This window comes from Triticum aestivum, chromosome 4A (assembly GCF_018294505.1).
Source record: "Triticum aestivum cultivar Chinese Spring chromosome 4A, IWGSC CS RefSeq v2.1, whole genome shotgun sequence".
NCBI classification, from domain to species: Eukaryota; Viridiplantae; Streptophyta; class Magnoliopsida; order Poales; family Poaceae; genus Triticum; species Triticum aestivum.
The window spans coordinates 10,879,329-10,891,670 of NC_057803.1; the positions used below are offsets into that span (position 1 = coordinate 10,879,329).

Here is a 12,342-nt window from a genome sequence, read left to right on the forward strand (position 1 = left end):
TCCAGGTGTCGATATCCATCCAACCGTCGCGTGGGTGTCCATTCCGTTGATGTGGTCCGCCCCCGCCCGCCCGCCGCCGCGCCCACACGGCCAGCACACGCGATCGGAGCGGTCGATACGGCGGCCGGCGACGCCGACGCGTTTGGTTGGGTTCGGTTAGGTTTGTCTTCCCATGCCGATGGCTCGAGCCGGTCAATCCAATCGTCCTGTCGTCACCTCACCGCCGATGGGGACGTCGTACCGAACCCACCCCACCCCGCCCCACCCAGATCGATCCATCCGCTCGCCAACGCAGAATAATTCATGCAGTACGATACGAGTGGTAGTAGTACGTGGACTCTGCCTCTCTTCAGGAAAACTACCTGTACTGCTACCACCACCACCACCACCGCGGTACCACCCACCACACCGCCCTTGCTGTTCTCCCCCGGGCCGGGCCCCGGCGAAGATCGACACGGACGGGCAGAGCGGGTAGGGTTGCGCGGTACGCCCTGCGATGCTGATCCGCTGATGCGGGCAGGGGCGTGGCTGGCTCTGAAACCCTCGGCTCTCATGTGCATGCGTGCGTGCGTCCTCTCCTCTGGCTCGCAGATCGGAGGAAATGCAACGGCTGGGCAGACGGATTCAATGGGGTTGGTCGCTCCTCCCTGAATCTTGATGGGCTAGCATGCCCATGGCCCATGGCCGGGGTGTGGTCCTGGAAACAAACGTAGCGGAGATGTGTGAGCGCGAGCCCGTGGACCGGCAATAAAGGCGCGTGTACCGCCACTACCACTCTGCTGTCTGTTTGCTTCGGCCCGCCTGCAGCTGCGCTCCTCGCCTGGCAGCAGCTGATGATGATACAGAGAGAGTACTGGCACGGCCACACCGACGCCGTCTTGGACGGTAGCTCGACCCGTCTGAGTCATTGTGCGTGTTCTGACGTGGAGTACGCACGCAGCGCACACGAGGCGTGACGAGGTCGCTGGATGGCGTTGGCGCCTGGTCATGTGGCCGGGCTGGCGCCCAACTGGGCTGGACAGGGAGAGGGACTGCCGGCGCTGGGTTCACGACGAAAACGATCGGGATTCATCTGCTGGCGCTTTTCGCTGCCTGCGCGCACGGCCGTGGCTGCACGCCCGCCGCCGTCTCCGTCCGTCCGTTGGAGGGATGGGGACGCACGCACGCACGTACGTACCCCGTGTGGTGCGACGGCGGTTGGGTGGGTGGGTGGGTGGTTGGGGCGTGGCTCTTGCCTGGTCGCGTTCGCGTCCCACGCGGCTGCGGTCTCCGGCGCCAGCCGCGTGCCGCGATGGGCTGCGTTGAATCCGTCAGCCCCCCTCAAAAAAAAAAAAGAGAATCCGTCAGCCCAAGCTCCCTCACGCACACACGCGACCGGGCCGCGCCTACGAGCTATAATGCTATGGGTTGCCCATTTCGCCGATTAAAGGCCCATCTTTAATTTGCCTTTAAACTGAACCTTAACGGCCGTCACAAAGCACCTTACCGGCCCATCGAGCTAAGGAATTCAGCCCAGTTTAGCCCAGTTGAAGCCGGCACGCTCCCCACCCCTGGCTTCGTCTCGGCGGAGGGGCGTTGGTGCCGCCGCGCCCAGATCGCCTCCGCAGTTCCGCTCCCTCTCTTCGCTTGTCTCTCTGCCCCTCTGCCGCGAGTGGCGTTCTGTCTCGGTCCTATCCAATGGCGCGACCTCCCGCCGCCATCTCCCCCAAAATGTCGCCATCTCCCGCTAGGGTTTCGCTGTAAGTTCCCCCCTTCGCGCAATCTGGTGTTCTTATAAATCGGTGCCCTGCTTTTATTACGGTGGTAAGATATATTTTGCCGCCTAGGATTTAGCTTACTTTTGTGTTTCGCTCGCTAGAGCTACGCCTGTGCTCGCTATCATCAAATAGTCAATGCTGATAATTATGCTGCGGTTACCATTTCCTCGAAATGCTGTTGCTGCGCTTGGATAATTCCATGCCTAGGTGCTTAGGTGGTTGCATTAATGGCCTATGTTGGTAGAGACACCCTAATTATCAGGATGTTGATCATGGCATGTGCTATTAATAATACAGAAAGGAATGGAGCCCCCAGACCGCTTCATATATTCAAACTGATAAAAGTTCAGTACGAACAGTGAGATGTCCATCCTCGGAAATCAGAAAGGTCTTCCTTGCTAATCGAACGGATCAAGTGCCCTTTTACAAACTCTGGGTGTGTCCACACAAACAAAGGATTCAGGAAACAAAATAAAATAAAATAAAATTGCAGGGCCAGTTTGATCTTAATTGGTGTTTGCGAATGATTGCTTGATCCAACTTCAAAAAGGCTTTCATGTTGTATTAGTGCATTTGTATATCAAATACCTTTTTGTTCGCTAGGGAATCATGTGTTGATGCACTTTTAGTGAGATACGGGCCAGAATGATATATAGTACGAAGCGGAGACTAATCGATATATTCAGACTACCTACCTTTATTGAGGGATGATGTGGAGTGACAGAGTAGGAAACAAAAACTAAATGAGACCGTATAGTTTCTTTATTACTAACCTTACCGTGTGAATTCTGGTTCTGCAAGTGCTATGTGTTTTAACCATGGAAAGATTTAACTATGTTGCTCTAGAGTCTAGATGTTGGGCTGGTACATTTAGCTGAATATTACTTAAGAAGCTATTAGATTGGTAGGTTTAGCTACTGATTTGGAACCTCCCTGACCTGCAGTAGGAAGCTACCACGTGGGTAGATTCAGCTACTGAAACCTCCACTGACCTGCACTATAGATTGCATTTAACAGTGCTGTTGAACCTGCGGTTTAGATCACGGGTTCAGGGAACTTCTTTCTTGTAAACAAATGTAAAGGTTCATTTACTAGTTATCCAATCATTGAGAATCAAGCTTCTCTGATTTTGAATATGAATATGTGGTAGGTTTCGTGTAAAGGGGAGCTTGTTTGCATGCAGACATACATTATGCTGCAATTATGTCTCAACAAATTTTACCCACTCACAAAACAACATTTGGGACTACCAATGCCATGGCTACAGTATCCCTCTAAACAACACTTCTGTACTTGTTAAATTACTCGAATGTAACTATCCCCCATTTTCTGGAACCAACAATTTTCACATCTATGATCCATAACTAAAAATGCATTAGTAAACTGCAGGGCCATGCTAGGAAATCGGAAAGGTCTTCCTTGGTATGGATGGACCAAGTGCCCCTTCCAAACTCTGGGTGTGTCCACACGAACAAAGCAGTCAAGAAATTTGATATGTCAATTGCAGGGCCAGTTTGATCTTAATCGATGTTTGCAAATCATTGCTTGGTCCAACTCCAAAAAGGCTTCCGTCTTCTATGAGTTCATTTGTATATGATCCGCCTTTTTGTTCGTTAGGGAATCATGTTTTGATGCACCTTTAATGAGATACAGGGCATTATGATATATAGTAGGAAGCGAAGACTAAATGATATATTCAGACTACCTACCTTTGTTTGAGAGATGCGACAGAGTGACAGAGTAGGAAGCAAAAACTTGATGATATATTCAGACGGCCTAGTTTCTTTGTTACTAACATTACTGTGTGAATTCTAGTTCTGCAAGTGCTATGTGTTTTAACCATGGAAAGATTTAACTATGTTGCTCTAGAGTCTAGATTCTGGGCTCGTGCTTTTATCTCTATGTTAACTAAGAAGCTATTACATTGGTAAATTTAGCTACTGATCTGGAACCTCCCATGACCTTCAGTAAGTAGCTACTACATAAGTCGATTCAGCTACTGAAACCTCCAGTAACCTGCAGTATAGGTTACATTTAACGATGCTGTTGAACCAGCAGTATAGATCATTTCTTGTAAACAAACGTAAAGGTTCATTTACTAGTTATCCAATCATTGAGAATCAAGCTTCTCTGGTTTTGAATCTGAATATGTGGTAGGTTTTGTGTAAAAGGGAGCTTGTTTGTGTGCAGACAGACATTACGCTACACATAGGCTGCAATTATCTCAACGAATTTTCATTCTCTTCTACTCTATTCAGCCTGTACTACCACTCACAAAACAATATTTGGGACTACCAATGCCATGGTTACAGTATCCGTCTAAACAACTTTTGTACTTGATAAATCACCCAAATGTAACTATCACCCGTTCTCTGGAACCAACAATTTTCACATCTCTGATCCATAACTAAATATGTGTTAGTAAACTGAAATGCATGGCTTGGTGAAAACGATTCTTGAATATAGATTCACCTGTTGAACTAGAATTCTCAATCTTGGACCTCTTGATAAACATGAAACCAAATAGATTTTCTAGTCTAGCTATATTTTGCTGTTTTTTTTTAGAAATTTTGTTGCATCAACCCAGTAGCTATAAGCCTATAATCATGTTTACTAGATTGAGTAATAAATTATTGAAGGATACACACATATTTACTGATTAAGTATTTTAGCATGTAAAATATGTATACTGATCGCATCAGAACCGGAAATTGTAACCAAATACTTCAAAGATGTTTGCATATTGATCGCAGATGCAATTTTCTTACTGCTTCTGGAGAAGAACTTTTACCAAGTATTAAGTATGAACCCTTCTGTGTGTGTGAGTTATGATGTAATCTATTTACCTAGCAAAAATAAACTTAAACGGATGAGAGTCGTGGCTCCAATTATTTATGGCCCCCCTTGCCTAATACGTAAACCTTGGCAAAACAACAAAATAATATTAACATATGTGGTGTCAGCACAGGTGCATACTTCATTGTTTATCGTTTTCCTCTAAAAATTGTAATGTGGTTGGAAAGAGTGCGATTTCTGGACACCCCCCCCCCCCCCCGGTACATGCATTTTTGCACGCTTGTTTTTATCAAGAACAACATGCACTTTTGCACGCTTAATTTTATCTGGTCCATCCTAGTTTGGATATTTGAGTTTATGCTCATGTCGTTGGAGAAACTAACATTTGGGAAATTCAGATGGTATTTTCAACAATGAATGGAAGAACCGTACGGAATATTCAGTGCTAGGGTCAGTCGAAAAAAATATTCAGTGCTAGGAGTTTATGTGGTCAATCAACTTGTATCTACGAGACTATTACTATCATGGAAACCATCCTGAGCTAGAACTGGCTACCCAATCGCCCGGAGACAAAATTCTACGATCAGAAAATTAGTACCTCCATTAGGCGATCGTGATTCTCTTTATTGTTTTAACTAAAATTGCTGCTCCCCAGACGAAGCACTACCTTATTTCCATAGTGTTCAACTCGCAGTAGTTTATTTGGCTAAAACAGATACACATGGACCAAAGTTTAGGCATGAATATATGGTGGCTATGATATGCATGGAAGATGGAACTAAGGGAGTTGAACCTTTCGGCGTCGACGTGTGCACTTGCACACTTCCTTTTGCGAACACTATTCCCGAAAATGCCTCCCCAGACCGGCATAATCACTTTGGGTAACCTACACACTGTATTTCGTGTTCTGCAGCCATTACTAGCACATGATTTTTCAGCTTCGTAGTGTCAGTGCGTTCTTAGGTGCCTTTTGGCGGATTTCAACTATTTTCATTTTTGTCCAGTTCTGAATGACTTTCACCTGAAACTCAATACCAGGGTATAAATTTAGCCGATGGTACCTGAACTAGTAGATGTGCACTGATTGTAGCTTTAGCTTAGAATATTTATTTTAATTTCCTGTTTACCAACCGCCCACCCTAGTATAATCTAGCTTTCAATGATGAGCATGTTGGGGTTCTGCAGCAAGATCTGGATTCTTTTCCTTGTTAACTGAAAACTAGTTATATTGTATCCTTTCGGTTGTTGGGCACTGAGAGTGCTGTCAGAACCTTAGTTTTAATATTTATTAGCAAGTAGGTCTTAGATTTCCTAGAAATAGCCAGTCATCTTGCAGGAGTGTTGAACTGAATACAGCTGACCTTCAGTATCTCCAGATCATATGATTCCCTCTCTTGTGTCAGAGTGGTACCTGTCATTTCATTAAGAACCATGTTAGTCATATAGTGAGTGGAAGCTTCTTGCCTTACAAAATCAACCTTGGTAATTTATTGTTTGTTTTGCCTGTCTACACCTCTAGGCACATTCGTCAGTATGATTTATCTTCATTCAGGATGTCACTACATTATCACTCTGTTCTGGAATTCACTTGTTCTTTTGTCTAGTGAAGAGTTATTTGCTTGTTGTGGCAACAAGGTGATAATGTAAACTAACTGTGATACATGTAAAGTCTTGCTGACCAGTACGACACCATCATGTTGTGCGGAGGTCGGTGGTCAAAAGATTATCCAGCTGATGCTCAAATCATTCCAATGTTGAGGAAAGACCAATTTTGGTGGCCAATATTTGCATCTTGCATATTCTTATCGTAACTGAGCAGGACCTGCCTTTTGAGGATCTTTTCAGTATCAGACCATGAGGCTTCATCATTGTCCGTGCTGATCTTCTTTACAAAATTTACCTGGACCTCATGATTCACATATCTCTTTTCAAAGTTTACGCACGAACAAGGTGACAGATCTAAAGTATGTAAGGCATGTGAGGGTCTGTTAATGTAGCGCAATACGATAAGATAATGCATGTGATTCCTAGCATCTGTTTAGCAGGCAGGCCTACTTGGCCTATTGTATAGTACATAAGCAGTACTCTTTGTTTTCTTAATTGGTCAAGTGCAGACTTAAACAAGAGATTGATCTCACTGGAGTGTGTGACCTTGGGTGGAGGGCTGGGGCCAAGGGGTTTCTTCATAAACAATACCATGTCCACGTGATAACCTGTAGGCGTTTTCTACTAATTGGATCCAGCTACATGTGCCCCGTGAGACATGCTGCCATCAAGATACGCCCGGATCATCACCAACTAGCTGGTTCTGATTGGAGATTTGATATTTTATATTGTTTTCTCATCGTACTTATGTGTAAAATGGTCATTTGGGAGTAGCTTACCCTGCAATTGGTATTCTAGGCAAGCTGTATGATGGTAGTTACGCTCAGAGCAGCAGCACCTAATGATCCAGCATTATTGTACTACTGCCAGTGGATCTTGTGAATTGAATATTCCTGAGACAAAGAGAACTTTTAGTGCATGTATATGCTGTGACTGGCTGGCTAATCAGATCGTTATCAGGCTAATAGGATCTTTATTAACCAGCTCGTGCATGTCCGATGTCATTAGTTCGTCATTACCAAATTATCTTACAATACAAGATGTGTTTCTGCTATTATTAAGTTTCACACTAGTATGCTAGATCTCTTGAGCTCTTAAATGGCGTGCATTATCATTGCTGATGGGCAAATTGTGGCATATTGCATTGGAGGGAGTACCTGCTTATAATCTAAGGATTGAAATGATCAATTATATTGAGCTGCCTGGAAACTTTATATGTTCCGCTATGATGTTTTACTATGTTGATAGTTAAACTAGCCACTAGTTTGCGAAAGCTGAGACTTTGCAACTGGGATTTACTTTGTGAGTAGAAATTTGGGCCAAAATGCAATTACCCACATGCTTACATTTTGAGGTTTTGCTGTCATGTTCACATCTTAATACTGTCTCTTAAGCTTCTAGAGGGTACGAAGGGCTAATATGTGTCCTACTAGCTCAGGTGTCAGGTCACTGAAGAATAAAGCTGGCAGTTGCACTATACTTGCTGTACTGCCTGGCTCGTTGCATTGACTGGTCAAATTCCCAATGATTCTTCTGAGTTGTCCAGCAACTCTTTTCCTGGAAGGGCAGATTCATTCTACTATGATCTGTATGTAGGGGTGCATTTTGCAAACATATTTGGTGCCATATATAGTCCAATGCATCTACTCTTGTTCCTTACAGAGCTAAATGTTGTGGCTGATACATGGGAGTGTTTTTCCCATAATACAGTCATCAAGTAAAACTATGTTGCAAACTGTGTAAGCCTACATGTATTGATACATTCCCGAGAGTTTGTTGGGAGCTGAAAGGGCATACATGATTCAGATATGCTAATTGGTCATGCTTAATATATTGGAAATCTCAAATTTGCAGAAGGCATTATTGTTTTGTTTTAGATCCTCAGCATTAGTACATGCATACTCTATTGCATATACCAAAACATTGGTTTTTTTCCGGTACTTTCAGTGTTTCTAACTAACTTGTCGATCATTTTCGCTGTCATACTTTTATGAAGCTTGGCTACATCATTTTATACAAGGTCAACTTGAGCAACAGAACAAGAATGAGAATGACTGAAGTAGGGGAACCAAAGTGTTTCAGTGAGTAATCATTTCACGAAATTGCAAGTATGAATTTATCTGCAACCAGCTCATTCCTTTGTTTCACTCCATTTCTGTACTTGAAACAGTGCACCGATCTGATACATGAACCCACAGTATTGGCCTTGATTCCGCCTGATAATGTGTGGGTGTAATAACACTTGTCAATGTGCCCCATACATGTATTGATTATCAGGCGCCGCAAGACATGGGCCGTGGGTGCCAAATGATCGAAGAGACCAGTCAGCATCATGACACTGCTGAATCTGATACACTGTGAGGTATTCAGTGCCGGAAATATCTATTAACTGATCGGTTTGGTTCATGCACTCATGTTTCAGCAGTTGTGCATGGTATTAGCTATATTTTTATAAGTTACGATGCAAGAGCAGATTTTCATAAGGAGCAAAGCTGAGATTGCTAAAATTTCTGATCTGACAGGATAGATATGTAGATAGGAATTAGGAAACTGTACAAAAATGTCACCATAATTACATTGTCTAGGAGGCACTTGCGCATCTATGGAGTAGTGAGTAGTGACTGGAATTCACCCGGTATCACTGTTCCTCGGGGACCTAGTGTTTGCGGAGACAAGAGATTTGTGCTTCATGCACGGGTGTACACTGAACCCTAGACATGTCCAAATAGAGCCGCAAACAAAGCCATCTACCAGTAACTGTAGAGCCACTGTTCTTATTTCATACAAATATTGAGTACATAATGTGGGGGCAAGAACAATAAACCCACACATATTTTGGCAGTTCAAGTAACATGGCATGTGTTTCTCCTTCTGACAGTACTGGCCTCCAAGTCGTCTCTCCCACCAGCACTTCATCTCCTGTTGTTCAAAGCTTCCTCCCACTTGCAGCGGCGATGCACGAGTAGCATGAGACTCGCACAAGCTCCTCAGTATGGTCTCTCTCCCTCTCTCTGTCTCTCTCTTGGCAGTTCCGCTTTCAGTTTAATACTTCCTGCATGTGACTGCCATTTGGACCATAGTTTGGTTTTGTCCCTATAGGTCAGGGTCTTGTACTGGGCTGAGCACTGTGTAGATCAGAAGAAGCTCACTTCCTCTTGCCTGCCCTTTGGGTTTCTCGGTTTGCAGCTGCCACTATTTAACACCCTAGTAGCCACTCATTTCTTTCTCCCATGCACAACTTGTCTTCCCTCTCTTCCAACACCACTTCTTCTTAGTTCCTCTCCGTCCCTGTCTGCCACCACTTCTGTCTCTCAAACTTGTCTCACTCCAACCATAAACCCTCACTGTCTTGGGCTCTCTCTGCCAAGCATCCAATTCCTAAGTACATCCGATCACTCACATTTGCAGTGATGTCGAGCCGTAGGTCAAGGTCAAGGCAGTCCGGCTCGTCGAGGATCACTGACGAGCAAATCAGCGACCTTGTCTCCAAGTTGCAGGACCTCCTTCCCGAGGCGCGTCTCCGGGGCAATGATAGAGTACGTAATCATTCATCATTGGCATTCTCTCTTTATATGCAGCAAATGGTAGCTCTAGAAATTATGGTTAGACTCTTCTTCTTCTTCTTCACACACAAAGAAATTGGCCACTGCTTTGTTGTAGTTACGACCTATTGCTTACCGTTCAATTCCTTGGGTATATTATAAAGCCTAGTAGATGATGAACTAATCAGCTATGTCTTCGACAATCCTACAATTGCATGCTCTTCCGACGCTTCAACTTTCTGCATTAGCTATCATTAACATTATAATGATCTTGACCTGACAGCAGACCCGTTAATTTCCCTTTGGTTCCCCAAATCCAGGTGCCATCTTCAAGGGTGCTGCAGGAGACGTGCACCTACATCAGGAGCTTGCACCGGGAGGTGGACGACCTGAGCGAGAGGCTGTCGGAGCTGCTGGCGACCTCGGACATGAGCAGCGCGCAAGCGGCCATCATCCGCAGCTTGCTGATGTAGAGCCGGCTCCCATGCAGTGCGCAGGCGCCTCGTCGCTGTCTTGCTGAGCGCACAAGCCTGAATTTGAGCGTTTGTAGCCTAGGGAGCGATCTTTAATTAGTACCGGAGTTGCAGGTTACCTACTTAATCCGCGTGTGTGCGCTGTCGTCGTGTCATCATCGTCTTAATCAGGCCCATCTTTTTTGTGTGTGTACTTAAATCAAATCGTTAAATCAAACCCCGCCCGTGGTTGGTGCAAGTTGTGCTCTCGCGTGTCGTTTCTGTGTGATGTGCTGCTTCGCAGCGCCAACTCGAAGTGTTGCTATGCTTGGAAAAAAAAGACACTCGGAAGCGTTGCTTGCTGCCTCTTTTGGCACAAGAGGGTTCATGGGAGCTGTCCTCTTCTGGGCAGCAGCGTGGTGGTCGCTGATGAGGGTAGATTCCTCTCGCTCTCCCTTGCTTTCCAGATCTCGCAGCTGCAATTATCAGGACTTCGCAACCGACAGTTCCGCGCTAACGAATCCAAGCACAGGTCGTTAGCCCGGCCTGATGACTGATATGGCAACGTCTGCTTCCTGAAGGCAATGATGCATCTAGGAGACATGAGCAGTGACAGTTGACGCTCGGTCAAAAAACTACGGTAGATTTAAAGTGACACTGGCCGTGTGAATGAACCTGTCGATTGACCGCAGACGGACGCGATAACCTTTTGAATGACACGATAAACCACAGTAGTGGGTGGGACGGGAGGGGGGATCCATTCCTATAATAATATGTCGATATCATTTTCAATGGGAGCCTACAGGATTCTGCTGTCGTCCGCGCTTCCGGCGTCGTCCCATGCCTAGCACAGCACCGGTTCCACTACTTGCTCGTTCCCGCGAGTCAATCCTGGCTAAGCTAGGTACTAGTAGGAGCTAGGAGCGGTATCCTATGAAACTCCCAGTTCCGCCGGCCACTTCTCGGCAACTACCGACTGTGCTCGGCGAAGCAACCACCGCCTCCACCTGGAGTAGCATCGACCAGAGGAGAAGGAATAGAAAAGGGAACATGGTCAGGCGAGGTGCGCAGGACACGAGCGCCTAGCGCGAGCTTCGATTCCGCACGGTGCTGGAGCTCGTGGTGGCACGCGTGTCGCACCGGTATCAAGAGGAACTTGTTGAGCAGCTGTATCTTTTTCTTCTTCTTTTGATTCGAGTGAAAGCGCAGCTGCAGATACAAGAGCCTCCCACGTCACGCTGGTTGTCGAAGTTTTTATTTTAGTTCCTGCAGATCCATCGATAGATATAGAGTATTAAGGGCATCTCCGAACATCGACCCGCAAACCTACCATATCCGTCCGGACCGTGCTGTACAGACCGCAAAAGCCATCCAATACGATCCAGACGTGTTCTTTTCCGCAAACCAAAGACAAACAGAGGGATGGGGCTTTGCAGGAGTTCGGACACGCGAAACGTCGCTCTCTGCCCCCTCCTCCCCGACTCATCCAAAAGGAAGGCGGAGCCCGCGCTTTTGAAGCATCCCACATTGTTTCCGTGTCAAAATTCCCCATTCTCTTCTTTCATCCCCCACCGCTCTCTGCCGAATTCCCGCTCTTTTCTCCCACCCTCTCCTTTCTTCCGTCGTCGCCGACATTGGAGAACCTGTTGGAGATGGAGCCGACGGAGGTGCCGAAGGATCCGAGCATAACGCTTGTCCGGAAGATCAGCTCGGCGACACGACAAACTCGCCGCGTCAAAGCAAAGGCCACAAAGGAGGAAAAACTCAAGAAGCGGTTGGCCGCCGGTGGGCATGGTGGTGGCGTTGGGCGTGGAGGTCATGGCGGACGAGGCGGTCTTGGCTTCCATGGCGGGCGCCGCCAGACGGGCACGCCCACAGTACAGACAGCGCCGCGGCCGGAGCCTTACAAGCCTCCGTACTACTACGCCGCCAAGTAGCTCGGAGCCCCCACCGATACGGTGCTTACATCGTCGACGTTAACGTCACGCCGCTCTTCTCCAAGTATTCCTCATCGCAGCTCGTCCGGGCACAGACGGCGGGCCGAGAGCAGATGGGTGCCCGCACGCTGTTAGCTGCAATGCCTAGAGCGTGGGAGTCAGGGTACGACGCTGACAAGGAGATTCTCGACATCATCCATGATGGAGGCGAGGGAAGAGGAGGGGCCTATGAGGACGGACATGTGGAAGACTC

At 46.5% G+C, this 12,342-nt stretch overlaps 1 protein-coding gene across 5 annotated transcripts; it reads left to right on the top strand.

Annotated features, from left to right (window-relative positions):
• Window positions 1-1,457: 1,457 nt before the first annotated feature.
• LOC123084765 (transcription factor ILI6) lies at window positions 1,458-10,411 on the top strand. 5 transcript variants are annotated; one of them, XM_044506263.1, is made up of 5 exons: window positions 1,458-1,739; window positions 7,597-8,239; window positions 9,037-9,148; window positions 9,583-9,694; window positions 10,021-10,411. In XM_044506263.1, exons 2-5 carry the CDS (start codon window positions 8,149-8,151, stop codon window positions 10,171-10,173), a joined length of 468 nt encoding a protein of 155 aa, XP_044362198.1. In that variant the 5' UTR covers window positions 1,458-1,739; window positions 7,597-8,148; the 3' UTR covers window positions 10,174-10,411. The 5 variants fall into 5 exon arrangements, with proteins under 5 accessions (XP_044362198.1, XP_044362200.1, XP_044362201.1 ...); XM_044506265.1 differs by lacking the exon at window positions 1,458-1,739 and having other exon boundaries at window positions 1,749-8,520; window positions 9,567-9,694; XM_044506266.1 differs by lacking the exons at window positions 1,458-1,739; window positions 7,597-8,239 and having other exon boundaries at window positions 8,530-9,148; window positions 9,567-9,694.
• The last annotated feature ends 1,931 nt before the right edge of the window (window positions 10,412-12,342 follow it).

Excerpts from the sequence above, each read along its gene's own strand:
- LOC123084765 (XM_044506263.1), top strand. The coding sequence starts at position 8,149 with ATGAAGCTTGGCTACATCATTTTATACAAGGTCAACTTGAGCAACAGA. Across the intron at positions 8,240-9,036 it reads AGGGGAACCAAAGTGTTTCA|TACTGGCCTCCAAGTCGTCT; the intron begins GTGAGTAATCAT and ends TCCTTCTGACAG. Across the intron at positions 9,695-10,020 it reads GTCTCCGGGGCAATGATAGA|GTGCCATCTTCAAGGGTGCT; the intron begins GTACGTAATCAT and ends CCCCAAATCCAG.